Source organism: Prenolepis imparis, unplaced genomic scaffold, assembly GCF_030444845.1.
Source record: "Prenolepis imparis isolate NDT839.2.m4 unplaced genomic scaffold, iyPreImpa1.0 SCAF_14, whole genome shotgun sequence".
In the NCBI taxonomy this organism is placed as follows: domain Eukaryota; kingdom Metazoa; phylum Arthropoda; class Insecta; order Hymenoptera; family Formicidae; genus Prenolepis; species Prenolepis imparis.
Window position 1 is genome coordinate 7,697,992 of NW_028141172.1, and position 17,438 is coordinate 7,715,429.

At 27.2% G+C, this 17,438-nt stretch overlaps 5 protein-coding genes across 12 annotated transcripts; 2 read left to right on the forward strand and 3 right to left on the reverse strand.

Annotated features, from left to right (window-relative positions):
• The first annotated feature begins 469 nt into the window (after window positions 1–469).
• LOC145945203 (uncharacterized) lies at window positions 470–1,484 on the forward strand. The gene is made up of 2 exons (XM_083054048.1): window positions 470–657; window positions 1,033–1,484. Exons 1-2 carry the CDS (start codon window positions 593–595, stop codon window positions 1,385–1,387), a joined length of 420 nt encoding a protein of 139 aa, XP_082910174.1. The 5' UTR covers window positions 470–592; the 3' UTR covers window positions 1,388–1,484.
• Window positions 1,477–6,135, reverse strand: Pig-q (phosphatidylinositol glycan anchor biosynthesis class Q). 2 transcript variants are annotated; one of them, XM_083054037.1, is made up of 6 exons: window positions 5,937–6,135; window positions 4,669–5,623; window positions 3,893–4,173; window positions 3,625–3,817; window positions 3,425–3,539; window positions 1,477–3,329 (listed from the first exon to the last, which is right to left on the reverse strand). In XM_083054037.1, the coding sequence occupies exons 2-6, from the start codon at window positions 5,461–5,463 to the stop codon at window positions 3,148–3,150; spliced, it is 1,566 nt and encodes a 521-aa protein (XP_082910163.1). In that variant the 5' UTR covers window positions 5,464–5,623; window positions 5,937–6,135; the 3' UTR covers window positions 1,477–3,147. The 2 variants fall into 2 exon arrangements, with proteins under 2 accessions (XP_082910163.1, XP_082910161.1); XM_083054035.1 differs by having other exon boundaries at window positions 5,754–6,135.
• On the forward strand, window positions 5,720–8,317 carry LOC145945201 (uncharacterized). Of its 2 annotated transcripts, none has more exons than XM_083054039.1 (5): window positions 5,720–5,864; window positions 6,475–6,556; window positions 6,816–6,951; window positions 7,368–7,557; window positions 7,879–8,317. In XM_083054039.1, exons 1-5 carry the CDS (start codon window positions 5,862–5,864, stop codon window positions 8,158–8,160), a joined length of 693 nt encoding a protein of 230 aa, XP_082910165.1. In that variant the 5' UTR covers window positions 5,720–5,861; the 3' UTR covers window positions 8,161–8,317. The 2 variants fall into 2 exon arrangements, with proteins under 2 accessions (XP_082910165.1, XP_082910166.1); XM_083054040.1 differs by having other exon boundaries at window positions 7,371–7,557.
• A 447-nt stretch (window positions 8,318–8,764) lies between these two features.
• Window positions 8,765–10,511, reverse strand: LOC145945202 (thioredoxin, mitochondrial). 6 transcript variants are annotated; one of them, XM_083054041.1, is made up of 4 exons: window positions 10,394–10,511; window positions 9,438–9,651; window positions 9,214–9,337; window positions 8,765–8,956 (listed from the first exon to the last, which is right to left on the reverse strand). In XM_083054041.1, exons 2-4 carry the CDS (start codon window positions 9,608–9,610, stop codon window positions 8,843–8,845), a joined length of 411 nt encoding a protein of 136 aa, XP_082910167.1. In that variant the 5' UTR covers window positions 9,611–9,651; window positions 10,394–10,511; the 3' UTR covers window positions 8,765–8,842. The 6 variants fall into 6 exon arrangements, with proteins under 6 accessions (XP_082910167.1, XP_082910173.1, XP_082910168.1 ...); XM_083054047.1 differs by lacking the exon at window positions 10,394–10,511 and adding an exon at window positions 10,188–10,313; XM_083054042.1 differs by lacking the exon at window positions 10,394–10,511 and adding an exon at window positions 10,025–10,165.
• A 987-nt stretch (window positions 10,512–11,498) lies between these two features.
• Window positions 11,499–17,068, reverse strand: Tyrrs (Tyrosyl-tRNA synthetase). The gene is made up of 9 exons (XM_083054038.1): window positions 16,800–17,068; window positions 15,893–16,117; window positions 15,554–15,740; window positions 15,217–15,351; window positions 14,902–15,097; window positions 14,463–14,654; window positions 12,741–12,839; window positions 11,836–11,957; window positions 11,499–11,744 (listed from the first exon to the last, which is right to left on the reverse strand). The coding sequence occupies exons 1-9, from the start codon at window positions 17,066–17,068 to the stop codon at window positions 11,499–11,501; spliced, it is 1,671 nt and encodes a 556-aa protein (XP_082910164.1).
• Between the last annotated feature and the right edge of the window lie 370 nt (window positions 17,069–17,438).

Here is a 17,438-nt window from a genome sequence, read left to right on the forward strand (position 1 = left end):
TGATTGGTCAAATCTGAAATTTCACTGAATTTCATTCAGTCCAATTTCAATGAAATTCAGTGAAATTTCAGATTTGACCAATCACAGCACAGGATCATTTTAATCTGGATCATTTTGATTTTCTCGCGAAAGCAGCCAAGAAACACACCTAAGCACAAACAAAGCTGAAAATCTATAATATATGTAACGTGAACTATAGATTTTCGGCGCCGGCAGTGCATTTTGGAATTTTTATTTCTTTATTTAAAAAAAATGTATAAACCAACAAACGTTGTAGGACTGCTTTCGCGAGAAAATGATCCAGATTAAAATGATCCTGTGCTGTGATTGGTCAAATCTGAAATTTCACTGAATTTCATTGAAATTGAACTGAATAAAATTCAGTGAAATTTCAGATTTGACCAATCACAGCACAGGATCATTTTAATCTGGCTCATTTGATTTTCTCGCAAAAGCAGCCCCGGAGCCCGGAGCCCGGAGCTCGGAGCCCGGAGCTCGGAGCCCGGATGAGCTTTGCAGAAAAGGTTCCGTCTATATATTTCATGCTATATGAAATTATGCTGTATGCCCTATATTCTGTTACATATTGCAAATGTTAGGCAATATTAAAAATGTTTTCTCTCTCTTACTGCGAGATAAAAATATATTGTTTAAAAGGTAATTAAGTGTATGAAAAACTGTTTTAATTTTATTATATTATATCATATTTTGAGTAGCTATTTGTTTAAATAAGAGGTTATGTAACTTCTAAAAAATTTCATAATAAATTCAATGTTACTATTATAAAAAAATAAATATTAAAATATTTTGAACCAAACTATAAAATATCATTAAAATAATTGAAATTTCTTATAAAATAATTACAATAGTAGATGCTAATTATATATAGTAATTTTAATATTATTTTCTGTACAAAATGTTAAAGAAAAAATTTATTAAACTTATATATACCTATATATATAATTATATTGTTTTTATAATTTTATAATTTATATTAATAATGATATATAAATATATTGACTTTTATTTCAGAAATAATTCACCACATACACAGGTAACATTTAATATTAGAAATAAACAAAGTGTGGCATCATCTGAAGATCAATACAGAATATCAGAAACTGATAACGACACCGCCGATCAACCTATTAAGTATTCTTCTTCAAGAGCTGCTGTTATGAGAATAAACGAGTATCGCGATCCATATGGAGATTCAGTACCATGGTATCAACCATATAGTGTATTAGCCAGCTTATCTGTTTTTCTAATATATTTCTGTATCTTAAGAGAAGAAAATGATATTGATTTGATGCTTGACAATGAGTTGGGAGATTCGTTAAATCAATTTGATAAGAAATTAGCAGAAAGAAAGGCTGCATCAAAATAGAAAATTAATATTTAAATATATTATCTATTACAATATCATCTATTGTTTTATGTAATATTATTGTTCGTGTTAATAAATAAATAAAATAGTTATGTTTTTCATAATATAATAAATATTTATTTTTTCGATGATAGATATAGTAAATGTTAATTACTTTTTTATTATATATATTTAATATTATATATAGTAATTTAAATATTATACAAGGTGTTCCATTTTAATCAAACACCCCCAAAATTTTTTTATTTTTGATTGTACAACAAAATGTTTCAAACAAAAGTTGTTTGACTTGAAGGGCGACAGAAGATAGTGCTACTGACTTTTTTCTAAAGGGCGCTTTCCAAGGTCATTTCAAAGTCAATTAAAAACAATTGACATAATTTTACATAAACTATAAAATAATCTCGTGAAATATTCATTTTTCGACGATCTTTCCTCAATATTTTTATGCATATATGCAAATAATGAAAGGAATCAATTGATATAAAAAAACACAGTTTGTAAGAAAAAATATGTAGCTGCTAGTTACAATTTACATGCTATGTATTTTCTTCAAACCAATTAATTCCTTTCATTATTTTGTATATAAAAGTATTAATGTAAGATCATTGGAAAATGAATATTTTACGAGATATTTCACAGTTTATGTAAGATTATGTTAAACAAAAGTATATAAAATATCTCGTAAACTATTCACTTTTTGGCCATCTTACCCTTATAACTTTTTATAGTGAATATTGCGAGGAATCAATTTATATAAAAAAATATAGTGGTTTCATTAAAAAAAACATAATTGACCTTTAAATGACCTTAAAAAGCGCTTTTTAGAAAAAAGTCAGCACTATCTTCTGTTTCTCTTCAAGTTAAACAACTTTTGTTTGAAACATTTTGTTGTACAATCAAAAATAAAAAATTTTGAGGGGGTGATTAAAATGAGACAGCCAATGTATATACAGGGTGTTCCGTAAGTCGAGGTAAATTGCTCGGGAGATGAATGGGGAACCAAAAACAAGAAAGAAAGTTGATACAAACATAGATCCGAAAATGCGTTGTTTTCGAGTTATCGCCATTTTTATGTTAAAATTTGAAATTGCTTTGCTTTCGAATTTTTTTGTCAAAATTGAAATATGAGATGGTTTTTATGAGTTTTAAAACATAATTAAAGTCAAATAAAAACAACGCATTTTCGGACCTATGTTTGTATCAACTTTCTTTCTTGTTTTTGGTTCCCCATTCATCTCCCGAGCGATTTACCTCGACATAGGGAACACCCTGTATATATATTTATATATAAAAAAAAATATTAAATATATATTTATATATTTTCTGTATAATATATACAGAGTGGACCAATAACTCTGTCCACCTGGAATCATCTCCTGAAAATATCTCCGTTATTTTTAGAGATACAAAAATATTATACTTACAAAAGTTACTAATAATTTTTTTGTAGGTGGAGGCGCTTCAGATATTTCAAGGTCGTTGAAATCGTCTAAATCCGCTATTACACTAAGGATAAAATGGAGATGACCTTAAAATATCTGAAGCGCCTCCACCTACAAAAAAATTATTAGTAGCATATTCATATTATGACTCTCTTGATACCGTACTTGATAACTTTTGTAAGTACAATATTTTTGTATCTCTAAAAATAATGGAGATATTCCAAGTGGACAGACTTATTGGTCCACCCTGTATATATATATATATATATATATATATATATATATATAAATAAATTATACTGTTTTTATATAATTTTATAATAATTTACCCCATATAATATTATTTAATATTATATACCATTCAATAGATGGATGGCAAATAATTGTGTCTGCAATACATTTTTTCCATGTAAGTCTCCAAGGAGCGACAACCATAGTCATTGATAATATAGTCAATCCTTTCATGTATTGAGAATGCAATCTGATATCAACAGTGCCTATGGGGAATTATAATTTATAACATTTTCTTCATAATGTATTAGAAATTATTATTCTCTTTTCACAATGCAACACATGCGGTATTGCTACTTACTACAAGTGCTATGAGATTGCAACAACCATTTCCAGAAAGTATAAACAGGCATAATTTGTAGATAAAATTTCAATCTGGTCAAAAATCCACCAAACCCTATCAATACCAACCTGAGCTATAATTGTATAAATAATATCGCAATTAATTTGAAAGAATACTTAAAAAAAAGTTAAAATCAAAACGGATATTATCTTACATACCAGCGTAAATACAGTGTAATATATCCAAGTTGTTGGCATTAAAAATAAAAGAATTGTAAATGATAGTGTCCCAACAAATAGTTGATCTGTTTGATACTGACAGGAGTCTACCCTTTCACGTAGAGGATTTTTCTTTTTCCCGAGAAATAGTCTAAAGAGAGCCGTAATTCCTCTCAACTGTATATTGAAGAGCCTATAATAAAGTTGGCTCTTGAATTATTTTTATTTTAAATTATCATACATTAAATATTTGAAAAAATATATACACCTTGCTACGTAAACGTAGATACAATATATGTGAAAGCTGACGAGAGCTAAAAGATCTGCTATGATAGATATTTGAAATGTGACACCCAACCTTCCAAATAAGAGCAATATTTTAAATGCAAAATCTAGAAGTGGCTTTAAAAATGTTAAAAATGTCCACCAGAGTTGTATGTGATACAAAAAAAACTTGCCCATGCCATTATTCAGAGCATGATTAAGCTTCAGTCCAGCTGGTACACCCATCAACCAATTAATTAGATCTTTCAGTGTTTCCACAACTATCTGTGAAATGAAAATTCTGATTATTAAAACTGTGTGGCAGCAGTAGAAATAAAAGAATTAAAAATAGAAACTATAGAAATAATTAATAAAATTTAAAAAAAAGAGAAATAATAGAGTTAAAAATATGTCTCTCATAAGTCTAATTCAATTTTATATAATAAAGATAAAGCTTAATTTATTTGAAATTTATTTTAATTTTGAAATTAAATTATTTAAAAATCGAATAAATTAAATCGAATTTTTATTAGAAAAATAAATTAAAAATAAATTATTTTGCTCATTTCTTTCAGGTAAATGTTTAAATTTACCTCTGCGTTGTTTAGAAGCAACTACAATGGCTGATCCTCAATTTAATATTGCAATAATTTATTTTAATTTTGAAATTAAATCTCTGATTTAAAAATCGGATAAATTAAATCGAATTTTTATTAGAAAAATAAGAAATTAAAAATAAGTTATTTTGCTCATCTCTTTTAGGTAAATCTTTAAATTTACCTCTGCATTGTTTAGAAGCAGCTGCGATGGCTGGTCCTCAATATAATATTGCAATAAGCTTAATACAAGGATTCCTAATGCTATATCTATTATAATTGCCAATGCATAATTTCCTGTTTTCAGCTTAAAATTCTTGTCATGTAAGATTGTGATTAGCATCCATTTAAGATTTTCCAACCAGCTGTGAACGTGCAAACCAAGAGAAGAGTATTTTAAGACTGGCAATAATTTCTCTGTTATTTTGGACAGCCATAAAACAGGATATAAATAGAAGAATATGTGATAAGACAACAGCATTTCCCAAATGCACACAAATTTAGATTTGATCCTTAATTCATCCTTCATGTTTTGTATCAGCTTTGTAAGGTCATAAAAATGATCGCCTGATGCAGCCTTGCTCTCAAACAATTCTGTTTCTTGTAACGCTTTATGATTGTACAAAACAATTGTTGCACGTATTGTTGACGGATCTACTCTTTTATTGTTGAGAACGATATTTGTTAGATAATACTCATTCTGTTCATTTTTAAAATTATTTATCGTTTTAATGTGTACCCAGTCCGAGTGCTTATGGTTTAAAAATTCTTTGGCTGCATTGTTCATATTGGAGTAATATCCAATAGTGTCTAATGCACATTTAGTTAATTTTGAAGAGTCTCTCTCTTCTTTATGTAAACTAATAATATAAAATTTTTTCAAGTTACTGTGTATATCATATACCACTTTGCCAAGCACATAACCAGATTGCTCGTTACACAATCTTTGTGGAATAAAAACTAACAAATTGTTTGTCATTTTATAATCGGAAGCTACATACAATCATCTGATATTAGTGCATTGTTATAATAATTTGACCAGCATATAGATATTTCTCATGACAAATATAGATATTTCTCTTTTTTCCTTTTTTTCCTTTTTTTCCCTTTTACTGATAGCATCGGACAGATGGATACCTCTGGAATAAACACACATAAACAAAGTCACACACGATTGATTTCATTGGTTATCAAATAGAACAATTTTAGGGACTTTAGAAATTCTCTATTCGATAGCCAATTGCATCACGATCTATTTTGTTTTCTTACTGGAAAGCTAAATAAGAAGAGTAGTATTTACACACGAGGTAACTTATTACCCAAGTTAAAAAACTGGCGTAAAAGAAATAAAAAAATTGAAAAACAACTACTTGGTTGATGGTACGTTAAAAATATCTTCATAAAAATCTCAATTATATAATTAATAATTATGAACACACAATCGCATGGTACATTTTAGGTTCGGTTAGGTTAATTGTGCTTGGTCCTGATGATTTTTAACCAGATTATTTATTAAGCCCGTATCCGACTATGCCACTATGCAATTTTTTCTATATCACACTATGCAATTTTGAGAAGCAATTTGGTTGCAGCGATTGCACAAGATTTAGATCCAGTTCTAATTCTAGCAACTAATTTTTTACAAACTGAAAATAGATAAATTCTAAGAACATAAGTCTTTGTTATGTACATATTTGCTTTAAAAAGAGACAATAGTATTTTATATGTTGTACCAACATAATTTTAATATTTTATTCTGTAGTTGACAATAGTCCAGTTTACCTTATTTTAGTTGCTCGTAGTGTGATTATGTTCAAATAATTGCTGCAACCTGCAACTAGTAAGTTGCGACAATTAAGTCGCTGCAATAAGTCGCACGAAAAATTGCATTGTCAGATACAGGCTTAATAACAGATTTATTACAATGTATTGTATAATGTGATTAATTACGTATATTAGCACAAATTAAATAATATTAATTTATTATAAGATGGACACCGATAGTGCTATAAAAGTGGAGTGCAAACAATTAGGAAAATCAAACGGTGTAAAAAAGAAGAGAAAAAAAAGCGGTAAGTTTTTAACGATTTAATTAATTAATTAATTATTTAATATTTAATTTATATGATATTGTTTATGAAAATATCTGAATATCTGAAAAAATACATCGTATTATATTATCGAAAAATAGTGCAATATTTAGATCATTCTAATAACATCAGTCTTATATGTAATAAAATTAAAGTAAAAATAAAATTTGATCATCTGTTTCAAAAATAACAATATGTAATTAGTAATATTAATAGTAATCCTATTATACAAATTTTTCAGATGCTAGTATGGATAATTACTACAAAACAGATAAAACATTTCAGGAAAATATACAGAAGAAACAAATAGGTAAAAAAAAAAGAAAATCCACAGTGCAAGAAAATGAGGATTCATTAAAGGAACTGAAACAAGTTAGGTAAAAAGTTTTTAAATTTCATCATTCTATATTATAAAGTTATTTTTATATTATAATATACATTAATATAAAGTATCTTCAGCATCTGCTGGTACAAATAGAGAAAAAAAAAATACTAATACATATGGATCAGTAAAAATATAAGTAAAGCTACATATAAATTGAGACAAAGTTAATATACATTAATACACATTTTACTATAATTACATTATATATACATTTAAAAAAATTTTTTTTAAATTAATTTTTGTCAAAATTCTTTGGTAACTATAATATATGGAATATGTGGAAATTATTTTTTAAAAAAATTTTCTCTATATATAATAAAATATTAATTTTTTACATAATTAATATGAAAAAAGTGACACAAAAAGTGTAACTAATAAAGATTGAAAATTTAATCCATTTTTTTTTAGTAGCAATATTGCTACTGATACGAATATCCCAAAAGAAGAGACTAATGAGAATGCAAAGATTCCAGAAAAGTCATCTAAAAGGCAATTAAAACGAGAAAAGGCTATTCAACGGGCTATTCACGAGGCTGCTCAGAAAAAGGAAAGTAGTAGAATAAATGCCATGCAGAAGGCATTGAATTATGTATCTATGGTAAGTTATTAAAATTATTTGTTAAAATTCTTTATACTCAAAGAATGGATTTTGCAATACTTTATACAGATATAAGATAAACGCGCATTTATTGTACATATTAGGTGAGTGCAATAGTTTTGATGGGTTTTGTGAAGAAAAATGGATCAAGTAATTTTATTAAAAAACGATCTGTTCATGTTTATTTTCTCAGCAATTTCTTGTGTTGAAATTCGTCAATTAATGTTCAAATTGTGCATAATATCATCAATGTCAGAAAAACAAACATCTTAGTGATTTATAAAGTTTTTCAAAATTTTTTATATAATTGCGTTTTTGCAGTGGAAACATTCTAGAAGTGAATGGAAATTTGAGAAGCTCAAACAAATTTGGCTAATGGATAATTTATTGGATGAAAACTCTATTCCTGATACAATTTTTTCCCTTGTTCTTGAATACTTCGAAGGTTGTAAAGGCATGGCACGTGAAGTATTATTACAAAAGGGAATGGAAATTATAAGGAAAGCTGAGGCAAAGAAAGATGAAGTCGAAAACGAAATTGTAGAGTCAATTGCTTACAAACGAGCGAGACAACTTTTGCAAGCTTTACCAACTGATAGATAGTTTTAAGTTTGAAAAAAATTTATCAATAAAAGAGTATTAAAAAATCGTATTTAAGATTATTAATACATAAAATGTTCCCCCCCTCAATTATTTTGATCCCCACTTTCCTCACGCAGTCGTCATGAGGAGTGTAAAAAAATCATTCTCCACCATTTTTTTTTTACATAAATCGATTCCTCATAGTATTCTGCATAAAAAGTTATAAGGGTAGGTAGGATGGTCAAAAAGTGAATAGTTGATATTTTATACTTTAGTTTGACATAATCTTACATAAACTATGAAATATCTCGTAAAATATTCACTTTCCAATGATCTTACATCAATACTTTTATGCACAAAATAATGAGGAATCGATTGATGTAAAGAAAACATTGTTTTTAAGAAAAAATATATAATTTACTAGTAGCTATTATTTAATGATTTCTTATAGAAAAAATATCTATATTTGAAAAATGCAATCTATCTATATCTAATATTTTACTAATTTAAATTTTTTTAAATTTGCAGATTGAAAAATAAACCTGTTTACATAATATTATTTACTCAACGATTAAGAGAAATTCACTATAAATGTAGTTGCAAAAGACAAAGCATCACATAGAAATTCTCTGTACAAGAATTAACAAATTGCGACCATCTTAAAGTAATATACTATAAATAATTTACATCATTTTTAGCTACATTATTCTGCATACTTGTTAACAAATTGTCTTAGTTTATCAGTATCTTGAAGACCAACTATTCTTTCTAGAACCTTTCCATCCTTCATAGCAATGAGTACAGGTACAGAACCCACCTGGAAATTTATATATGAACATTTAAACGAACAATTCAAATACACATATTATTTTTTAAAGCTTCTGATCCCTTATTGACATCATTTTTGTATTATATCAAGAACGAGAAATTATATAACTTTTGTTCTTGTTATATACAAAATAAGTCAGTTTGATAATTATGTATAATGATAAATTTTATAAGACTTTGAAATCGATTTCAATAAGATGTAGATAGCATCTAATGATATTACATGGCAATTGTAATAACCCTTACATGATAATCAAGAGCAAGGTCTGTATTCTCGTCAATGTCAACTTTGGCCAATAGGATCTTTCCTTGCTTTTCGGCAACAACTGTTTCTATTCTCGGAGTCAACATACGACATGGATTACACCATCTGAAGTAACAGATATATTATTTTTTTCATTCTTATCTAAATAAGAATGTGTAATATTTTATATAAATAATTAATATTACAAATGTTACGTAATGCTTACGTTGCAAAAAAGTCCACAATGACAGGTACTTTGGAGTTCTTTACACGTTCGTCGAAATCCTTAAGATCCTGAACTTTAAACGTAGCGGACACCACTTGCTCCTGTTTAGGTACTGTGGCATATGCCTTGGTACCCAAAATATTACGAACAACTTGAATTCTTAGACGTTGCATTTTTAGATTTTTTAAAATTGTATTTTCTGTTGACAATTACGCTGCAAAATAAATAAATTACATAATATTACTACAATAAATTTCTAAATTCTTTTTAGATTCTAATATTATTTATTACTTATATTTTTTATATATTTCTCTATTACGTTTCTAATTCTTTTTATACAGATCTCTTTAAATACATATTTTAAGACTAAATTTGTGATATGTTAAAATATTCATTAGTATGCACATATAAGTTGCTTTCCATTTACATCAAAACTCAGATAATTCTCACTTGTGACGTCATAACTCAGTTGAATGCACGTTCCTTTTGAAGCTGAGAAAGTGAGATTCAACTGAGTTTCTGCACACGATCGAGACCGTGTGCTTTAGTGAGTTTAATAGACTCACATTAAAAGTAAGGTTATGAACCTGTATTATTGTGGCGGGACGTCGTTATGCTTTAAAAACTCACGATTACTCACGATACAATTTACAATGCTAGATTTAAGATTATTGAGAATATTTTCTATAACTTGCGCGTTCCTTTTACTCACTGAACCAATGACGTCATATCTGAGTATAAAATACTCACATAACTGAGTGACTCAGTATCACTTGAGTGTAAAAGGAAAGCAACTATATATAATGTAGTCACCAAAAAACGATGCGCAATTTTTTTTAACCTCAATTGTTATGTATATATATATATGTTACTTGATGTATTATTATTATTTATTATGTGCTAATTATACGCTAATTTGCTGAAACGTGTATTTGCGTCTTTTGCTATGTTCTTACTTTTTAATGTTGTCAAAAAAAAGGATGTATTATCTCTCTTCTCTTGGAAATGTAATAACAGAGAGAAGTCTTCTCTCTGGTAATAACAATTTTTAGCTCCACCTTTCTTGCCGGAAACGCGAACTAAACTGTCACGTGACGAGTCAGCCATATTTATATAAAGTGCTCGAGTGTACTTTAAACTTCTATATTCTATTATTCTATTTTATCGAAATAAACGTCTAATAAGTTTTACTAATAAATATCTTTTAAATGTTTTTAAACGTCTTATAAACGACTAATAGACGTTTTAAATAAAGATCTATCAACTGATCCCTTAATGGTTGAAAAATCGTTGAAAAATTGATTCGACATTGCGATTATTCTTTTTAACTGATTTTAATGATTTTTTCACTGATGAGTTTGTCCTATTAATTTACAAAAAGATAATTTTGTAAATAATTTTTCAATTTTTATGTAAGACCCTTCTTTTCTTTTGCTGTACCAGCAGATAAATACCAGAATGACTGTGTATCAGATCGAAATATATGCATATATCTTATTTCAAAAAAATTTGTCCATAATTTAATTCTAATTGAAATTATTATTATAAGATATATATATTCATTTTTTCAGTAAAAATATAAAATATATATGCTAATTAAATTATAAAATATGTTAATACAGAATAAAAATAAGTTTTCAATATATTGCATAAACTATATAATTACATATAATATATAATATGTAACAAAAAAATTTTTTTTCTAGATATATGTCGCAAAAAAAAGTATGATTTCTTGCTTTTCATTATTAATTTATCAGCTGCAAATCATACAGAAATCTAAAAATGTCATATATATTTTTGTATTATATTTAATTATAAAAGTATCAGAAATTACAATACATATATTTTTTATTTTATTTAAACCAGAAACAATTTACAAAAATAAATCCTATAGAGGTAGTATTCATATATATTAGTATTATTTTAATTTAACAAATTTTTTTAAACATGTTATTTAAGAAAATTTTTTATACATAATTATAATAAAAATAAAATAAATTTATTTTATTACAGAATTTCACTTGCATTGAGTGAATAAAATTGATTTTGGATTCTTTTTCATTTTTGTTCGTTCTGATGATCGTTTTCTTCATCCAGTTTCTTAATTCTTTGCATACGTTCTCGAGCAATATGTTCCAAACTGTTATAGAAATCCGAATTTTTGGCAAAGAGACGCTTGAAATCGCGACGATGCAGACGAAGCAGCTCGCACACTTCCAGAGCGATAACCGATTCCTTTCTACGCTGATCCGGATAGACCATAGCAGCTTCGCCAAAATGATCACCATCATGTAAATGACATATCTTGAAAATTATATCTTATTAATTAATTATAAAATTTCAATCAAGACAAAAATTTATTAATTTTTTTACATAAACGTTTCCAATTTCATACTTCTCTTCCTGAGAATGTGATCAGTGCAACGGTTCCGCTGGCTATAAAATACATACAATCACTATCAGTGCCAGCTTTATAAATTACATCGTCTGGAAGATATATCACCGGTTTCATTAAATCTGCAACAAATCGATTTATAAAATTTTTAATTTTTTAAATAAGCAATAGATCAATTGAAAAATAATAAAAAATAAATACTATATAATATATAATAATAATAATAATAATAATAATAATAATAAAAATAATATAATATGGCTCTATATGTATACATGTATGCAGGGTGTAACAAAAAGATCGGGACTATCTCAGAAGATGACACATTTTCGGAAAAAATGTTTTATACAAAAGTTGTAGAATTTAAAAAGATCTATTTATTAACCTTATTAGTTTAATCTTAGATGGTTTTCAAGATCAATTCAAGGTTAACTCGATTTTTAAAAAATGGAATTACCCTATAGATTCCTTGTAATATTCTGCATAAAAAATTATAAGCGTAAAATAGTCAAAAATTTTACGAGATATTTTATATCTTATTGTTAGTCTCTGACATATTTTTTGATATAAAATACAAAATATCTTATAAAATATTTAGTTTTCGATAATCTTACCTTAATACTTTTTATTTAGAATAATTAGATGAATCAATGGTGTAAAGAAAACGCTTAGTATGGTCTTTAGGAAAATGTATATAGCTGTATGTTGCAAATTGTATATTTTTTCTTAAAAACAACTATGTATAACAAAGTATAAATTATTATTATTATTTTATAATTATTTTCAATTATTATATTTAATAATTATTTTTAGTTATTATTATTTATAATAATAAATTTATTATAATTTATATAAATTATTATTATTAACTAGTCTTCTTAATATAAGAAAAGTAAAATAATTACTTATTAAATCACTAAGAATATTGCGGGATAAATTATGAAGAACCACGGTGTCTAATAAACCTTGGCTGCTATGAAATAAAATTTCTTGATTTAAATGATCTAAAGAGAAACAGAACAAAAAACATATATAACATTAAAAATATTAAACAAAATGTAAACTTATATAAATAAATTGCGTGTTTCCATTGCAGACATAAAGATAATGTTAAGAAGGAAGAATAGAGAGTCAGATATGCTTGCTTATCCGATTCATTCTGTTGAATAAAAAAAAAAAAAAAAAAACATTTAACTCTCTAATTGTCCTTTTTCAACATTTAGGATATAGGAAAAAATAGACTTTTATAAATATTCCAATTTTTTTTTAGAATCTTAATAAGTAGGGGAGAATGGGATAAAATATAGTCACCTTAAGAAAAAAATGCTGCAATTTCTATATTAATTTTGCTTTCTCTCTCAAACTTTGCAAAATTGAAAAGACATTTTCTTCCTCTTTTTAGTGGAATGATTACAAATTATTTATTAGTTCAAATTTTTCTGCAGTCAAAAATTTTCTATATATGCCTCCATAGTGACCATTTTACCCCAGGGACTGGGGTAAAATGGTCCCCCAAAAATATTTTTGATACAGGTAATAATTTCAATTAAATAATTATATTTATAATTCAAATTTATGTAACAAAAATGTATTTTAAGCATTTTTTATCAAATAGTGCATATTAACTTGATGTTGGAAAAAAAATTATTAAATATAGCACTGAAATTTTAATTGGGCTTCACTTTGTTATGATTTTATGCGAGAATGATTTCTATTAGGCATTTTTGTACTATATTTGCAACAAAAACGCAGAGTAATGCATTAAAAATTTTAGGACAGAGTGATTTCTTAAAAAGAAACAAAGACCATTTTATCCCGACCGTTCCATTTTTATAAAAAACAGGCTACGAAAAGACTGCCATTTTGTGGACTTTTTAAACTCATTAAAATATATAGTATGAAACTTAATCTTACTAGTATAATAACTTTATATATAGAATCTCTCTTAATCACAGGACGTACATACAATGAAACAAAACAGGAAGTTTACCTTCCCAGATAGCAAGTTGCCGATCAATTTACTTGAAATTGCTTTGATTAAGTTGTTTTCAATATTGAGGAAAGCTGCTTCCGATTTTATCTATTAAATTGTCGATTGTTATTGCTATCGACAATTGTGAGCAACTTGAGAGCAACAATTGCTTTCTTAATAAAAAGTTATTGGAAATCACAGAGCAACATGACGAAAACAATTTCCACCTAAAATTTTAACAACTAGTGTAGGCAACTATTGTTCGTATTATGCCTTTATGTTAACCTAAACGAAATTATATTATCTCGATGATAGCAACATAATGACAACTGAATGAAAACTTGTGTCAAGCAACGATTTTCTTTCTTATGCCAAGGAACGCTTGGCTATCTGGGTTATATCAAATCTCTAAAAAATCAAATTTTTTTTATCTTATTGTTAAACATATCCAATCGCTTCAACAAACGTTCACATGATGGCAGGACAGAGATAGAAGTAATATAAAATTCTACACGCAGATAACAACACCAATAGGAGAGATAAGTACAGGGTACCATTTTACCCCGGGGGACCATTATACACGGGTTTTCCCCCATATATATAGCTAATAATTTAGTTTTTCTTTTTCAATACTCTTTACTTTTTTTTAACTAACTCGAAAGAGTGTCAAATATAACATTCTCCTTGAAAAAACTGCCTTGATAACGATACTCGTAATAAAAGATGAGCTTGTCTTGCAAATATAATGGAAGCTTTTTGTGACGAATATATTCCTTTACTTGATGCATGATCCGATGATATTTAAGTTCTGGTTCTGCTGATGATTCTAACAGTTGCAGAATAGTTACTGTAATCATACGAGCATATTGTGAAAAAATTTTATTAGATCATTTTATTAAATCATTATTTGCATGTAAATATCTACGTATCTTGTTATCTCATTGATCTATTAATCCTTAGATTTTTTAAAATAAGTCAGTTTTTATTTTATTAATTTTTTATGTTAATCAAGAAATGCTCTAAATACTAATAGAAATAAAACTATTACAAAATTTAATATTAAAAAATAAAATAGTAACAAAACAATTTAATACCAATTAGATAGATTGTATAGCCTTTCCCCAGCAATAAAAGTGTGCATCGTATTACTTTATCACAAATTCCAAAGGCGTTGAATTCCACAAAATTGGAACCAATTAAATTGCTTACTCCAATGTGCACAAATATTAAATATATTTTCCAATTTGGCTTATTATAAAGTTCTGTGGTGATATAATACGCATCTGAATTCTAAAATTATTGCAATATATAAGCAAAATATATATGTATTTTAATATGAAACAAGTTGTAGAAACTGTTTATCGAAAAAACGATTGCAAAACATGTATATACATATACTGAATATATACTTTCATCGGTTCTCCTTGTATATGCATCACGATGTAAGGAAAGACATAACTTATACAGCTACTCCAATGAAAAATTAACAATGTTAAAATAACGAGCCATATTGTTGTCTCTTGAGCTTGAGAAATGCCAAATTTCTATACAAAAAAATAATTAATAATTAATTATCAATAATAATAAATTATTATTAACATTAATTAAATATAATAAAAATAATTAATTATTATATTGATAATTCGTTTTTCTTATTATTTATTTGATAATTTTTAATTTATTTTATTCGTAAAATTTAAATCGTCAATGGGAATATTCTGTATACGTGATATAATTACGAATTACTGCATTGATCTGTTGAACATTGCGTTGTACTGTAGGTATGCGAATTATTTTCAAAATAGGTAGAAATTCAAGAATAAGCAACGCAGAATTTGAATCCGTACCAGGTGGTAAGATACGTATTGGATAGAACCACATATATGGGAGCGTGCTGATAAAATCAATGAAGAAATATCCCTTCAAATAATGTCTGTATAAATATGTACAATTATCTCATTTTTATACTGAAATCTTTGAAGGAAACGAGATCGATGAAATATGGATTAAATAAAAAAAAAAAAAAAAGAATCGATAAAATTAATTTATACGTTATTATTACATATAGAATAGCAAAATAATCACCGTGCAATTAAACCAGAATCAAGAATAATCTCATGTCCGTCCGAGGACACAAATCCAGTAATAAAATTAAGAAATATATCGATGATGCAAATGGCATAACTAGGATAGACAATATTCCAATATTCAGGATCACTATTCTTTCCAATTCTGTAAAAGCATATGATATGTGGAACTATCAAGAAGAGATATAGAAAAATGACAGTCATTATCGTATCCCAGTAGAACCTGTGTGATAATATTTCTTGATAAAGAAAAAATTCTAAACGCATTTCTAATTAAATTAAAATTAGGTGCCTCTCGTGGCGAAAAAATTCTAACCTAATCCAAGCCTAATTTTAATTTAGGATTTGTTTTTTATTGCTGCACTGATGAACTAATAGTGTATACTGGTGCAGTAAGTTAGAGTAAAACAAAAAATATACTTGTCTCATTTTAACTTATTGCACCAGTGTGCACTAATAGTTTACCAGTTTGCAGCAATAGAGAACAATGGCTGCGTTCAGCAGAACAGCTTTGCAAAACTGTTGTAAAATTCGTGAATCTGATTGGTGTATATTCTCTTAGATTCAGCTAAAATGAAGAGAATACACCAATCAGATTCACGAATTTTACAACAGTTGCAAAGCTCCTTTTTCTGCTGAAAGCGGCCAAAATAACTCTTAATAAAAAATTTAAAGTTATTGATTAGGTTAGAATTTTTTTCGGGGTTAGGATAGATTAAGTTAGAATTTTTTGGGGTGGAGGTGCAGAAAGAGAAGTGGAGCTCCTTCTATGCTTTACTTAAACTTATTTTGTTAATAATTTTTTAATAAACAACGAGCACCTGTTGAAACCTTCACAACATTACTCAAAGTAATGATCTTGATAACATATATTTCAAAAAGCTATTTCTTTTCTATTCTTATACCTTAACATACTACAAGGATGAATCACCCATTGATTAGATGATCTTGAGTGTCTTCTCTTTTCAAAGGCAACAGCGGCCTGGCTGCGTAAAATTAACCGTGTAAAAGGATGTTGAGCGGAGACAAGAATAAACTTTTGAAGATTCCGCTTCCAACGACTATAGAACTTTACGTTTGGAGGTAATTTGGGTAAATTGCTGCCAGATGTTCTGGGCAAGTCACATATGTGCATGCGTAAACTTGCTTGCTTTTTCGAAAAGTCTATCGCCATGCTGACATATGTCAAGAATTGTATGATGCAAAATATATTGGCGATATCTCTTGTCTCTTGGAGACAAATTCAAGTTTTAGATAAATATTACCATAGGAACAGGTTAGCAAATGTGCTTTTGAACCTAACTAAAAGTTTTTAATAATTTAGGAAAAAAATTACTTCTATGTAAAGTCGCCAAAATGGAAGAAAAGCTTTCTGATCAATCAATTGATCTTCGCAAATGCTTTTCTAAATTCTGTATTGGTAAATTTGTTAATTTGCTATTAAGAAATTAACAATTAATTTTTTCAATATTATAATGAATTTATTATTTGTAATACATAATATATATAGTTGTTTCTCATTTCGTATTAATAAATATCGCAGA